Here is a 15418-nt window from a genome sequence, read left to right on the forward strand (position 1 = left end):
GTGACACATGGAATGGGTGACATGGGGACTGGGTGACACGGGGAGCGGGTGACACATGGAGCGGGTGACACGGGGAGCGGGTGTGCGATACAGGGAGCGGGTGTGCGATACAGGGAGCGGGTGACACAGGGACCGGGTGACATGGGGACCGGGTGACAATTGGGAGCGGCTGACACGGGGAGCGGGTGACACGGGGAGCGAGTGATACATGGAGCGGGTGACACAGGGACCGGGTGACACGGGGAGCGGGTGACACGGGGAGCGGGTGACACCCGGCACAGGGCGCGCGTCAGGCGGCGCACCGCGGGGCCGGCTGTCGGGTGACGCCGCTGTGCCGCTCCTCCTCGCTGCGCCCGTCGTCGTTCTCCATGGCGACGCGCTGCCTGTACTGGGGACTGGCCTCGATCTCCCGGGCCAGCTGGGCCGCGCGGGCCTCGCGCTGCCGGAACGCCTCCGAGTTGTCCTTCTCCAGGGGGACCCTAAGACAGGCGGACAACAGTGTGACCCGGGTGTCACCTGACACCCGGGGGTGTCACCGCGCGCGGCCGGAACGCCTCCGAGTTGTCCTTCTCCAGGGGGACCCTGCGACAGGCGGACAACAGCGTGAGGAACAGGCGGACAACAGGGTGAGGTGGGTGTCACCGCGCGCTGCCGGAACGCCTCCGAGTTGTCCTTCTCCAAAGGGACCCTACGACAGGCGGACAACAGCGTGAGCAACAGGCGGACAACAGGGTGAGGTGGGTGTCACCCAACACCCGGGGGTGTCACCGCGCGCGGCCGGAATGCCTCCGAGTTGTCCTTCTCCAGGGGGACCCTGCGACAGGCGGACAACAACGTGAGCAACAGGCGGACAACAGGGTGAGGTGGGTGTTACTGCGCGCCGCCGGAACGCCTCCGAGTTGCCCTTCTCCAGGGGGACCCTGCGACAGGCGGACAACAGCGTGAGCAACAGGCGGACAACAGCGTCAGCCGCGCGCGCCTCGCGCTGCCGGAACGCCTCCGAGTTGTCCTTCTCCAGGGGGACCCTACGACAGGCGGACAACAGCGTGAGCAACAGGCGGACAACAGCGTCAGCCGCGCGCGCCTCGCGCTGCCGGAACGCCTCCGAGTTGTCCTTCTCCAAAGGGACCCTACGACAGGCGGACAACAGCGTGAGCAACAGGTGGACAACAACGTGAGCAACAGGCGGAAAACAGCGTGAGCAACAGGCGGAAAACAGCGTCAGCCGCGCGCGCCTCGCGCTGCCGGAACGCCTCCGAGTTGTCCTTCTCCAAAGGGACCCTACGACAGGCGGACAACAACGTGAGCAACAGGTGGACAACAGGGTGAGGTGGGTGACACTGCGCGCCGCCGGAACGCCTCCGAGTTGTCCTTCTCCAGGGGGACCCTGTGACAGGCGGACAACAGTGTGACCCGGGTGTCACCTGACACCCGGGGGTGTCACCGCGCGCTGCCGGAACGCCTCCGAGTTGTCCTTCTCCAAAGGGACCCTAAGACAGGCGGACAACAGCGTGAGCAACAGGCGGACAACAGCGTCAGCCGCGCGCGCCTCGCGCTGCCGGAACGCCTCCGAGTTGTCCTTCTCCAGGGGGACCCTGCGACAGGCGGACAACAATGTGACCCAGGTGTCACCCGACACCCGGGGGTGTCACCGCGCGCGGCCGGAATGCCTCCGAGTTGTCCTTCTCCAGGGGGACCCTGCGACAGGCGGACAACAGCGTGAGCAACAGGCGGACAACAGGGTGAGGTGGGTGTCACCGCGCGCTGCCGGAACGCCTCCGAGTTGCCCTTCTCCAGGGGGACCCTGCGACAGGCGGACAACAGTGTGACCCGGGTGTCACCCAACACCCGGGGGTGTCACCGCGCGCGGCCGGAACGCCTCCGAGTTGTCCTTCTCCAAAGGCACCCTGCGACAGGCGGACAACAGTGTGAGCAACAGGCGGACAACAGGGTGAGGTGGGTGTCACCGCGCGCTGCCGGAACGCCTCCGAGTTGCCCTTCTCCAGGGGGACCCTGCGACAGGCGGACAACAGCGTGAGCAACAGGCGGACAACAGGGTGAGCGACAGGCGGACAACAGTGTCAGCCGCGCGGGCCTCGTGCTGCCGGAACGCCTCCGAGTTGTCCTTCTCCAAAGGGACCCTACGACAGGCGGACAACAGCGTGAGCAACAGGCGGACAACAGCGTGAGACGGGTGTCACCCGGCACCCAGGGGTGCTACCACGCGGGCCTTGCATTCCCAAACGCCTCCAAGTTGTCGTTCTCTAAAGGGACCCTAAGACAGGCGGACAACAGCGTGAGTGACATGCGGACAACAGTGTGACCTGGGTGCCACCCGCACCCAGGGGTGTCGCCACATGCATCTCTGAGCTATCCTTCTCCAGGGGGACCCTGCGACAGGCGGACAACAGTGCGAGCGACAGGCGGACAACAGCGTGACCTGGTTGTCACCCAGCACCCAGGGGTGTCGCCGCGCGCATCTCCAAGTCCAAAGGGACCCTACAACAGGTGGACAACAGCATGAGTGACAGGCGGACAACAGTGTGAGCCGGGTGTCACCCGACACCCAGGGGTATTGCCATGTGAGTCTCTGAGTTATCGTTCTCCAAGGGGAGCCTACGACAGGCGGACAACAGCGCGAGCAACAAGCGGACAACAGTGTGAGCTGGGTGTCACCCGGCACCCGGTGGTGTCACCGCGCGTGGCCGGAACGCCTCCGAGTTGTCCTTCTCCAAAGGGACCCTGCGACAGGCGGACAACAGCACGAGAGACAAGCGGAAAACAGCGCGAGCCGGGTGTCACCCGGCACCTGGGGGTGTCACCGCGCGAGCCTTGCGGACAACAACATGAGAGAGGTGTCACCAGGCACCCAGGGGTGTCACCGCGCACAACTGGGGGACAACAGCGTGAGCGGGGTGTCACCGGGCACCCGGGGGTGTCACCTGTCCGCCAGGTGTTCAGCGTGGGGACAGCGTGACCGAGGGTGTCACTGTGCACCCATGTGCACACCGTGGGGACAGCGCGACTACCGTGTGTCACCATGGGAACAGTATGATCCGAGGGACACCGTGGGGACAGCGTGACCCCAGTGTGTCACCATGTACCCCCGTGTGTCACCGCAGGGACAGCGCGACCCAGGGGACAGCACAACCCGGGGGTCACCACATGCCCGGGTGTCACCACAGCGTCACCGTGTCCCCCTGTGTCACTGTACACCCATGTGTGTCACCATGGGGACAGCGTGACCTGGCTGTCACCATGGCAACACCATGGCCCCGGGTGTCCCCAAACGTGTCACCGCGTCCCCAAAGCGTGTCACCGCGTCTCCGCCTGTTTCACCGTATCTCGGGGTGCCGCTGTACCCCCGGATGGGTCAACCTACCCCCACGCGCGTCAACACATTCCCGGATGCGTCACCGCGTCCCCGCACGTGTCACCGCGCCGGTGTGTGTCAGTGTGTCCCCAAATGCGTCACCACGTGTCCGGGTGTGCCGACGCGCTCCCAAAAGGTGTCACCGTGTCTCCGGTTGTGTCACCGGGTCTTCGGTTGTGTCACAGTCACCCGTAGACGTGTCCCCATGTCCCCCTCGTGCGGCTCCCAGATGTGTCCCCATGTGTCCCCCATGTGTTCCTGACGTGTCCCTCACTTGTCCCCACATGTCCCTCGTGTCCTTAAGTGTCCCCTGTGTCCCTAATGTGTCCCCATGTGCTCCTGATGCATCCCACGTCCCGTGTCCCACGTGTCCCCACATGTCCCCATGTGTCCCTCATGTCTCGTGTCCCCTGTGTCCCTACGTGTCCCTCACATGTCCCCTCTGTGTCCCATGTCCCTCCTGTGTCCCCATGTGTCCCTTACATGTCCCCACATGTCCCCATGTCCCGTATCCCCATGTGCTCCTGACGTGTCCCTCACATGTCCCTGTATGTCCCGAGTCCCCACATGTCCCTCACATGTCCCCACGTGTCCCTTGCATGTCCCCATGTGTCCCCATGTGCCCCTGACGCGTCCCTCATGTCCCCACATGTCCCCTGTGTCCCCATGTGTCCCTTGCATGTCCCCATGTGTCCCTTAGGTCCCTCACATGTCCCCTCTGTGTCCCATGTCCCTCATGTGTCCCCATGTGTCCCTTGCATGTCCCCATGTGTCCCTTGGGTCCCTCACATGTCCCCTCTGTGTCCCATGTCCCTCATGTGTCCCCATGTGTCCTTCACATGTCCCCATGTGTCCTTCACATGTCCCCACGTGTCCCTCACATGTCCCTGTGTCCTCAAATGTCCCCATGTGTCCCCATGTGCTCCTGACACGTCCCTCATGTCCCCACGTGTCCCCACGTGTCCCTTGCGTGTCCCATGTCCCTCCCATCTGCCACATGTTCCTTGCATGTCCCCATGTGTCCCTTGTGTCCCTCACGTGTCCCCTCTGTGTCCCATGTCCCTCATGTGTCCCCATGCATCCCTCACATGTCCCCATGTGTCCGTCACATGTCCCCACATGTCCCCATGTGTCCCCATGTGCTCCTGACGTGTCCCTCACATGTCCCCACGTGTCCCTTGCATGTCCCCATGTGTCCCTTGGGTCCCTCACATGTCCCCTCTGTGTCCCATGTCCCTCAAGTGTCCCCATGTGTCCCTCACATGTCCCCATGTGTCCCTTACATGTCCCTGTGTCCTCAAATGTCCCCATGTGTCCCCATGTGCTCCTGACACGTCCCTCATGTCCCCTCATGTCCCCTCATGTCCCCACGTGTCCCCACGTGTCCCTTGCGTGTCCCATGTCCCTCCCATCCGCCACATGTTCCTTGCATGTCCCCATGTGTCCCTTGGGTCCCTCACGTGTCCCCTCTGTGTCCCATGTCCCTTACGTGTCCCTGTGCATCCCTCACATGTCCCCATCTGTCCCTCACATGTCCCTGTGTCCCCACATGTCCCCACATGTCCCCATGTCCCCACATGTCCCCAGCGTCCCCATGCGCTCCTCACGTGTCCCTCACATGTCCTCGTATGTCCCAAGTCCCCACATGTCCCCACATGTCCCCATATGTCCCTCACATGTCCCCGTGTGTCCCTTGCATGTCTCATGTCCCTCCCAACCGCCACATGTCCCCACGTGTCCCCACATGTCCCCACATGCTCCTGACGTGTCCCTTGTGTCCCGTGTCCCTACACGTCCCTCATATGTCCCCCGTGTCCCATGTCCCTTATGTGTCCCTGTGCATCCCTCACATGTCCCCATGTGTCCCTTACATGTCCCTGTGTCCTCAAATGTCCCCACGTGTCCCCATGTGCTCCTGACACGTCCCTCATGTCCCCTCATGTCCCCACGTGTCCCCACGTGTCCCTTGCGTGTCCCATGTCCCTCCCATCCGCCACATGTTCCTTGCATGTCCCCATGTGTCCCTTGGGTCCCTCACGTGTCCCCTCTGTGTCCCATGTCCCTTATGTGTCCCTGTGCATCCCTCACATGTCCCCATCTGTCCCTCACATGTCCCCATGTATCCCCTGTGTCCCTACGTGTCCCTCACATGTCCCCTCTGTGTCCCATGTCCCTCATGTGTCCCCATGTGTCCTTCACATGTCCCCATGTGTCCCTTACATGTCCCTGTGTCCTCACATGTCCCCACGTGTCCCCATGTGTCCCTTGCATGTCCCATGTCCCTCCCATCCGCCACATGTCCCTTGCATATCCCCATGTGTCCCTTGGGTCCCTCACGTGTCCCCTCTGTGTCCCATGTCCCTTATGTGTCCCTGTGCATCCCTCACATGTCCCCATGTGTCCCTTACATGTCCCTGTGTCCTCAAATGTCCCCATGTGTCCCCATGTGCCCCTGACACGTCCCTCATGTCCCCTGTGTCCCCACGTGTCCCCATGTGTCCCTTGCATGTCCCATGTCCCTCCCATCTGCCACACGTCCCCATGTGTCCCCATGTGCCCCTGACGCGTCCCTCATGTCCCCACATGTCCCCTGTGTCCCGTGTCCCCATGTGTCCCTCACGTGTCCCTCACGTGTCCCCACGTGTCCCTGTGTCCCCCCGTGTCCCCACGTCCCCTACGTGTCCCTCTGTCCCTTATGTTCTCTTATGTCCCTGCGTGTCCCCTCATGCCCCTGCGTGTCCCTTATGTGTCCTCGTGTCCCCACGTGTCACTCGTGTCCCTCCATGTCCCTCACGTGTCTTCGTGGCCCCACGTGTCCCCATACGTCCCCATGTCCCTCACGTGTCCCCATATGTCCCCATGGCCCCGTGTGTCCCTACATGTCCTTTACGTGTCCCCATGGCCCCCATGTCCCTCACATGTCCTTTATGTGTCCCTATATGTCCTTCATGTGTCCTTACGTGTCCCTCATGTGTCCCCATGTGTCCCCAAATGTCCTTCTACCCTCACGTATCCCCATGTGTCCATGGCCTTGTGTCCCCACGTGTCCCCATACGTCCCCATGGCCCCGTGTGTCCCTACATGTCCTTTACGTGTCCTCACATGTCCCTCATGTCCCCATGTGTCCCCACATGTCCCTGCGTGTCCCTCGTGTCCCCCCATCTCGCTCACATGTCCCCATATGTCCCCCCATGTCCCTCACGTGTCCCCATGTGTCACTCACGTATCCCCCCCGTGTCCCTGTGTCCTCACATGTCCCCACGTGTCCCTCCCATGTCCTCATGCCCCCCCGTGTCCCCACGTGTCCCTCACATGTCCCCATGTCCCCGCGTGTCCCCACGTGTCCCCAAGTCCCTCACGTGTCCCTGCAGGTCCCTGTGTCCCCTCGTGTCACCCACGTGTCCCTGTGTCCCCGTCCCATGTCCCCCTGTGTCACCCCTGTGTCTCCATGTCCCCATGTCCTATGTCCCCTCATGTCCCCCACATGTCCCTGCGTGTCCCTCGTGTCCCCATGTCCCCCCATGTCCCTCACATGTCCCCATGTGTCACTCACATGTCCCCCACGTGTCCCTATGTCCTCACATGTCCCCACGTGTCCCTCCTGTGTCCTCATGTCCCCTCGTGTCCCCATGTGTCCCCACATGTCCCTGTGTGTCCCTCGTGTCCCCATGTCCCCCCATGTCCCTCACATGTCCCCACATGTCCCCATGTGTCACTCACATGTCCCCCCCGTGTCCCTATGTCCTTACATGTCCCCACGTGTCCCTTCTGTGTCCTCATGTCCCCTCGTGTCCCCACGTGTCCCTCACGTGTCCCCACATGTCCCTGCGTGTCCCTCGTGTCCCCCCATCTCGCTCACATGTCCCCATATGTCCCCCCATGTCCCTCACGTGTCCCCATGTGTCACTCACGTATCCCCCCCGTGTCCCTGTGTCCTCACATGTCCCCACGTGTCCCTCACATTTCCCTGCATGTCCCCGTGTCCCTCACATGTCCCCATGTCCCCGCGTGTCCCCAAGTCCCTCATGTGTCCCTGCAGGTCCCTGTGTCCCCCCCATGTCACCCACGTGTCCCTGTGTCCCCGTCCCATGTCCCCCTGTGTCACCCCTGTGTCTCCATGTCCCCATGTCCTATGTCCCCTCATGTCCCCCACATGTCCCTGCGTGTCCCTCGTGTCCCCGTGTCCCTCGTGTCCCCATGTCCCATGTCCCTCACATGTCCCCACATGTCCCCATGTGTCACTCACGTATCCCCCCCGTGTCCCTGTGTCCTCACATGTCCCCACGTGTCCCTCCTATGTCCTCAAATGTCCCTGCGTGTCCCCATGTGTCCCCAAGTCCCTCATGTGTCCCTGCAGGTCCCTGTGTCCCCCCCGTGTCCCCCCCGTGTCCCTGTGTCCCCATCCCATGTCCCCCTGTGTCACCCCAGTGTCTCCATGTCCCCATGTCCTATGTCCCCTCATGTCCCCCACATGTCCCTGCGTGTCCCTCGTGTCCCCATGTCCCCCCATGTCCCTCATATGTCCCCACATGTCCCCATGTGTCACTCACATGTCCCCCCCGTGTCCCTATGTCCTCACATGTCCCCACGTGTCCCTCCTGTGTTCTCATGTCCCCCCATGTCCCCACGTGTCCCTCACATGTCCCTGCGTGTCCCTCGTGTCCCCATGTCCCCCCATCTCGCTCACATGTCCCCATATGTCCCCCCATGTCCCTCACGTGTCCCCATGTGTCCCTCACGTATCCCCGTGTCCTCACGTGTCCCCACGTGTCCCTCACATTTCCCTGCATGTCCCCGTGTCCCTCACATGTCCCCATGTCCCCGCGTGTCCCCACGTGTCCCCAAGTCCCTCATGTGTCCCTGCAGGTCCCTGTGTCCCCCCGTGTCACCCACGTGTCCCTGTGTCCCCGTCCCATGTCCCCCTGTGTCACCCCCGTGTCTCTGTGTCCCCCCACGTCCCCGTGTCCTATGTCCCCCCGTGTCCCCATGTCCCCTGTCCCCCCATGTCCCCCACGTGTCCCTTGTGTCCCTGTGTCCCCCCATGTCTCTCACATGTCCCCACGTGTCACTCATGTCCCCCACATGTCCCTGTGTCCTCACATGTCCCCACGTGTCCCCGTGTCACCCACATGTCCCCTCGTGTCCCCAGGTGTCACCCACGTATCCCATGTCTCCCTGTGTCCCCATGTCCCTGTGCCACCCATGTGTCCCTGTGTCTCCGTGTGCCCTGTGTCCCCATGTCCCCCGTGTCCCCATGTCCCCCCATGTCCTCCAGTGTCTCCGTGTCCCCCCTCCATGTCCTTGTGTCTCCATGTCCCCTCATGTCACCTATGTGTCCTCAAGTGTCCCCATGTCCCACTGTGTCCCCACGTGTCCCATGTCCCCCTGGTGTCCCCCATGTCCCCCAGTGTCACCCACGTGTCCCTGTGTCTCCGTGTCCCCATGTGCCCCGGGGTCTCCGTGTCTCCTCCATTAACTTGTGTCCCTCATGTCCCCCCATGTCACCCTATATCCCCATGTGTCCCCGTGTCCCCAGGTGTCACCCACGTGTCCCCATGTCACCCATGTGTCCTCACGTGTCCCCGTGTCCCTCTGTGTCACCGTGTCCCGTCCCCCCGTGTCCCCATACTGTCCCCATGTCCCCTGGTGTCACCCATGTCCCCCCATGTCCCCCCATGTCCCCAGAGTCATCCACGTCCCCCCGTGTCCCCGGTGTCACCCACGTCCCCCCATGTCCCCATGTCACCCGCTGTCACCCCGTGTCCCCAGTGTCACCCACGTGTCACCTGCGTCCCCGGTGTCACCCCCGTGTCCCCCTGTGTTACCCACGTGTCCCCTGGTGTCCCCCACGTGTCCCCATGTCCCCATGTCACCCGGTGTCACCCCCGTGTCCCCCGGTGTCACCCACGTCCCCCTATGTCCCCATGTCCCCATGTCACCCGGTGTCACCCCCGTGTCCCCGGTGTCCCCCAGTGTCACCCCCGGTGTCCCCCGGTGTCACCCACGTCCCCCCATGTCCCCATGTCACCCGGTGTCACCCCCATGTCCCCATGTCCCCATGTCACCCGGTGTCACCCCCGTGTCCCCGGTGTCACCCACATGTCCCCTGTGTCACCCACGTGTCCCCCGGTGTCACCCGGTGTCACCCACGTGTCCCCATGTCCCCACGTCACCCGGTGTCACCCCCGTGTCCCCGGTGTCACCTGTGTGTCCCCCGGTGTCCCCCACGTGTCCCCATGTCCCCATGTCACCTGGTGTCACCGTGTCCCCTGGTGTCACCCCCATCCCCCCATGTCCCCATGTCACCTGGTGTCACCCACGTCCCCCCATGTCCCCATGTCCCCCGGTGTCACCCACGTGTCCCCCCCATGTCCCCGTGTCACCCGGTGTCACCCCCATGTCCCCCGGTGTCCCCCGGTGTCACCCACGTGTAGGCCGCCAGGCTGCTGTCGTAGGTCGTCTTCACCCCGTAGGTCTCCTCGTTGAACTTGAACATCTCGTTGGGGTCCCAACCGTTCGACTGACAACAACCGACAACAACCCCCCATTAACCAACAGCCTCCCATTAACCAACCCCCTAATCAACAAAAAAAACACCCATTAATCAACAAAAACTCTCATTAGCCCCCAAATCGGTGTCGTTACTCAACACCCTCTTCGTTACCACGTCACCATTTCCCCCCCTGGTGTTTTCACCCCTCCATTTTCACCCTCTCCGGGTGTTTTTCCACCCCCTCCCCAGTTTACTTCCCCTCTCCGGGTGTATTTCACCCCCACCGACTGTTGCCTCTCCGATTGTATCATCTCCCTCCTTAATGTTTCCTCCTCCGTCCGGGAGTAGTTTTTTCTCACCTGGGTCTACAACCCCCTATCCCAATATACAACCTCCCTTACCAGGTGTATTTTCTCTCTCCAGGTGTATATTTCCCCCTGCCGGGTGTATATCCCTCCTACCACCGGGTGTATTTCCCCCCTCCGGGTGTACAACCCCCCTGCTGCTGGGTGTATTTCTCCCCGCCGGGTGTACATCCCTCCCCCTTGGACACACAACCCTCTCTCCGGGTGTACACCCCCTCTGGCTGTATATCTGCACCTGACGGGTGTACACCACCCCCCCACAGGGCGGGGCATCTCCCCCTCCAGGTGTACAGCCTCCCGCCGGGTGTACAACCCTGCGCAGGGGTGCCTGTCCCCTTGTCCTCCCACGTCGCCGCCTGTACCCCTGCGTGGCTGCCTGTTCCCCATATTGCCGCCTGTCCCCACATCCCCCCATGTCCCCGCCTGTCCCCCCGCGCCGCCGCCTGTTCCCCTGTCCCCCATCGTCCCCCCACGCGGCCGCCTGTCTCCCCGCACCGCCTGTCCCCTTGTCCCTCCCACTCCCCGCTTGTCCCCCTGCACCGCCGCCTGTTCCCCCGTCCCACCTGTCTCCCATTCCCCCCCATGTCTCCACCTGTCCCCCTGCGTGTCCGCCTGTTCCCCGCCCCACGTCCGCCTGTTCCCGCACCATGTCACTGTCCAGCTCGTAGTCGTCGCTGGCGCCGTCACCGCCGTCCCAGCGCTGTAGCACCTTCTCGCGGTGTTCCCCGTTCAGGCGCCAGCCCAGCGCGATGGCCGAGTCCGTGAACTTGTCTGCGCGACAGGCGGCGCCGTCACCCTCCCAACACCCGCACAGGTTGTACCCCCCACCCCGGACCACCGCCGCCGCCGCCTGACGCACCCTTGGTGGCGTAGTTGAAGTCCACGTTGCGGAAGCGGACGAGGGTGACGTCGGCCGCCTTGAACACCATCGTGTCCACGATGTCCTCGCGCCGCGGCGGCGCCGCCGCCTGTTCCGCGCTCCGCCTGTGCACGGCGTCCACCGCCAGCTCGAACTGTTGGGGGGGGTGCGGGGGGGTCAGCGGGTGTGCGTCACCCCTTGTGTGTCACCCCTCCACATTGTCACCCCTTGTCACCCGGAAGGCTGACAGGTGTGCGTCACCCCTCCATGTTGTCACCCGTTGTCACCCGGGAGGTTGACGGGTGTGTGTCACCCCTCCATGTTGTCACCGGTGGGGCGGCCGGGTGTGCGTCACCCGTATTGTCACCCGTTGTCACCGGAGAAGGTGGCTGGGTGTGCGTCACCCCTCCGCACTGTCACCCATTGTCACCAGGGGGGCGGATAGCTGTGTGTCACCCCTCCCCGTTGTCACCCGGGGGGCGGCTGGGTGTGCGTCACCCCTCCCTACTGTCACCCATTGTCATCCAGAAGGCGGCTGGGTGTGCGTCACCCCTCTGCGCTGTCACCAGTTGTCACCAAGGCGGTGGCCAACTTTGTGTCACCCCTCCCTACTGTCACCTGTTGTCATCAAAGTCCCCAGCTATAAGTCACCTCCGCCTGTTGTTTCCTGTTGTCACCAGAGTGGTTGTCCCGGTGTGCGCATCACCCTCACATTGTCACCCATTGTCACAACAGTAGTAGTCCTAGTGTGCGTCATCTCCTCTCTGTTACCCACTGTCACCAGGACAGTTGTTCGGGGGTGTGTCACCCCTCTCTGTCACCCGCCGTCACCGGGGCGCCCATCCGCCTGTGCGTGTCACCCCCCCTTGTCACCTGTTGTCACCGGGGCGCCCGTCCGCCTGTGCGTGTCACCTCTCCATTGTCACCTGTTGTCACCAGGACGCCCGTCCGCCTGTGCGTGTCACCCCTCCATTGTCACCTACTGTCACCAGGGCGCCCGTCCGCCTGTGCGCGTCCCCCCTCATTGTCACCTGTTGCCACCAGAGTAGTTGTAGGGGTGTCACCCCCTACCTGTCACCCGCCATCAACGGGGCGCCCGTCCGCCTGTGCGCGTCACCCCCCCTTGTCACCTGTTGTCACTGGGGCGCCCGTCCGCCTGTGCGCGTCACCCCTCCATTGTCACCTACTGTCACCAGGGTGCCCGTCCGCCTGTGCGTGTCCCCCCTCATTGTCACCTGTTGCCACCAGAGCAGTTATAGGGGTGTCACCCCCTACCTGTCACCCGCCATCACCAGGGCGCCCGTCCGCCTGTGCGCGTCACCTGTTGTCACCGGGGCACCCGTCCCCTGTGCGTGTCACCCCCCTTGTCACCTGTTGTCACTGGGGCGCCCGTCCGCCTGTGCGTGTCACCCCCCATTGTCACCTGTTGTCACCGGGACGCCCGTCCGCCTGTGCGCGTCACCCACCTTGGAGCTCAGCGTCTTGAAGATGCCCTCGAAGGTGCTGCCGTTTTTCACCCGGACGTCACACGTGGAGCCCTACAGGCGGCGGGGACACAACGGAATCGACCCCCAACCGGAACCACCAACACCCCCACAACCCCCCTTAGCCCCGCCCCCCCGGAGGACTCACCACAACAGCCGTCAGGAAGTGCAACATGCGCGAGTTGTTGTAGACACCCTCAAACACCTGTTGCGGGGAGGGGAACGGGTGACAAAAGCTGCAACACCCCCAAAAACAACAACTTGACGCCCCCCCCCCATGACCCCCCCCCACTTACCGGTACCGTCGGGGGGCCCTTCCCGGAGCTCTGGGGCCTGGAAGGAAACGGGGGGGTTGGGGGGGGGGGCCCGGACGCCTGGGCCCCTTTTGGGGGGGGGGGGCCCAGACCCCAATTGGGGGGGGGTCTATGGGGGGGGGGGCAGGACCCCCATGGGGGGGGCTATTTGGGGGGGGGGGGGCCGGACGCGTGGGCCCCTTTTGGGGGGGGGGGAACCGGATCCCAATGGGGGGGGGGCCCAGACCCAATTAGGGGGTGTCAATGGGGGGGTGGGGGGGGGTGTCCCGGACGCCTGGGCCCCATCCCGGGGGGGGGGGGACCTGGACCCCATTGGGGGGGGGGGTTGGGGGGGGGTCTATGGGGGGGGGTCTCGGACACCTGGGCCCCTTTTGGGGGGGGGGAACCGGATGCCAATGGGGGGGGGGCCCAGACCCCAATAAGGGGGGGGTCTATGGGGGGGGGGGTCCCGGACGCCTGGGCCCCTTTTTTGGGGGGGGGGGGGGGGACCCGGATCCCAATGGGGGGGGTCCCAGACCCCAATAAGGGGGGGGTCTATGGGGGGGGGGGGTCCCGGATGCCTGGGCCCCTTTTTTGGGGGGGGGGGGGGGGGACCGGATCCCAATGGGGGGGGGCCCAGACCCCAATAAGGGGGGGGTCTATGGGGGGGGGGGGGTCCCGGACGCCTGGGCCCCTTTTGGGGGGGGGGGGGAACCGGATCCCAATGGGGGGGGGGCCCAGACCCCAATAAGGGGGGGGTCTATGGGGGGGGGGGGGTCCCGGACGCCTGGGCCCCTTTTGGGGGGGGGGGGAACCGGATCCCAATGGGGGGGGTATTTAGGGGGGGGTCCCAGGACCCCATTGGGGGGGGCTGATTTGGGGGGGGTCTCGGACGCCTGGGCCCCTTTGGGGGGGGGGGGCAGAGTCTATGGGGGGGGCAGGACCCCCATGGGGGGGGTATTTGGGGGGGGGGGGTCCCAGGATCCCCATGGGGGGGGGGTTGATTTGGGGGGGGGGGCCCAGACCCCAATTAGGGGGTGTCAATGGGGGGGGGGTGGGGGGGGCCCGGACGCCTGGGCCCCATCCTGGGGGGGGGGGGGAACCGGACCCCAATGGGAGGGGGTTGATGGGGGGGGGGGGGGGACCGATTTAGGGGGGACACCCGGAACCCAATGGGGGGGTTGATGGGGGGGGGGGGGACCCGGAACCCAATGGGGGGGGGTTGATGGGGGGACGGATTTGGGGGAGACACCCGGACCCCAATGGGGGGGGGAATCCATGGGGGGAGACCGATTTAGGGGGGGGGACACCCGGAACCCAATGGGGGGGGGGGTCTATGGGGGGCGGGATCCCGATCCCAATTGGGGGGGGGGGACCGATTTAGGGGGGACACCCGGAACCCAATGGGGGGGGTTGATGGGGGGGGGGGACCCGGAACCCAATGGGGGGGGGTTGATGGGGGGACGGATTTGGGGGAGACACCCAGACCCCAATGGGGAAGAGTCCAAGGGGGGGACCGATTTAGGGGGGACACCCGGACCCCAATAGGGGGGGGTTGATGGGGGGGGGGGGACCCGGAACCCAATGGGGGGGGGGGTTGATGGGGGGACGGATTTGGGGGAGACACCTGGACCCCAATGGGGGGGAGTCCATGGGGGGGGACCGATTTAGGGGGGACACCCGGAACCCAATGGGGGGGGGGGGGGGTGGTTGTCCCGGACGCCTGGGCCCCCCCTCCCCCCCCCCCCGCGGTGTCACCTGGCGCCGCCGGTCGCGGCGGGGGGGGGGCGGGGCCCGGGGGCCCCCGTTGGGGCTGGAGGCGGCGGAAGCGGCGGAAGCGGCGGGGGGGGGGAGGGGGCGGCGGCGGCGGCGCCTTCCGGGCGGCGGGAGGGGGAGGGGGCGGCGGCGGCGGCTGCTTCAACATGGCGGAAGCGGCGGCGGGGGCGGCCCCCCCCCGCGGCGGCGGCACCGGGCGGCGGCGGCGGCGCCTCCTCCCCTCGCGCGCAGGGGGCGGGGCCTCTCCGCGCATGCGCCGACGCGGAGCTTTTTTTTTTTTGCCCTTTTTTCCCCCTTTTTTAGCCCCGATTCGGCCCCCTTCCTCCCTCCTCCCCCCCGCCGCTTTGGCCGCCGCTCACGTGACCGCCCGCTGGCTCCGCCCCCCTCTGCTCCCGGCACCGGCGTCGCCTCCGCGCGGCGGGAAAAAGTAGTCCCGGCTGCCATGCGCGGCGCCACAAAGGACCCGCTCCCCACCCCCCCCCCCCGCGCGAGCGCGGCACTGCGCATGCGCGGACGGTGCGCCCCCCCCCCTCCCGCTGCGCATGCGCGGGCAGCCCCGCGCGCGCGCCCCCGCCCTGCTGCGCATGCGCAACCGGCGCCGAGCGCACTGGCCCCCCCCCCGCGCTGCGCATGCGCGACTGCACCCCTCGCGCGCCCCCCCCCGCTTACGCATGCGCAGTCAGGGTCGCTCGCGCTTCCCCCCTCTGCGCATGCGCAGCCGGAGCCGCTCGCACTGGCCTCCCTCCCGCTGCGCATGCGCTACCGGTGCCGCTCT

General features: G+C 65.3%; 1 protein-coding gene across 1 annotated transcript; it reads right to left on the bottom strand.

Annotated features, from left to right (window-relative positions):
* Positions 1–289: 289 nt before the first annotated feature.
* Positions 290–12922, bottom strand: LOC148590365 (ataxin-2-like protein). Its single transcript, XM_088539119.1, has 7 exons — positions 12871–12922; positions 12723–12779; positions 12557–12628; positions 11091–11244; positions 10878–11002; positions 9802–9893; positions 290–479 (listed from the first exon to the last, which is right to left on the bottom strand). The coding sequence occupies exons 2-7, from the start codon at positions 12747–12749 to the stop codon at positions 290–292; spliced, it is 660 nt and encodes a 219-aa protein (XP_088395245.1). The 5' UTR covers positions 12750–12779; positions 12871–12922.
* Between the last annotated feature and the right edge of the window lie 2496 nt (positions 12923–15418).

This window comes from Tinamus guttatus, unplaced genomic scaffold (assembly GCF_059628265.1).
Source record: "Tinamus guttatus ecotype Peru unplaced genomic scaffold, ASM5962826v1 Tinamus_guttatus_pri_ptg001404l, whole genome shotgun sequence".
Taxonomy (NCBI): Eukaryota; Metazoa; Chordata; class Aves; order Tinamiformes; family Tinamidae; genus Tinamus; species Tinamus guttatus.

Bases quoted from the DNA above. Each gene is read 5' to 3' on its own strand.
- LOC148590365 (XM_088539119.1), bottom strand. From the start codon at position 12,749: ATGTTGCACTTCCTGACGGCTGTTGTG. The intron at 12,629-12,722 runs GTGAGTCCTCCG...CGCCGCCTGTAG, and splicing joins ACTTCCTGACGGCTGTTGTG to GGCTCCACGTGTGACGTCCG. The intron at 480-9,801 runs GTGGGTGACACC...CGCCTGTCTTAG, and splicing joins AGCAGCCTGGCGGCCTACAC to GGTCCCCCTGGAGAAGGACA.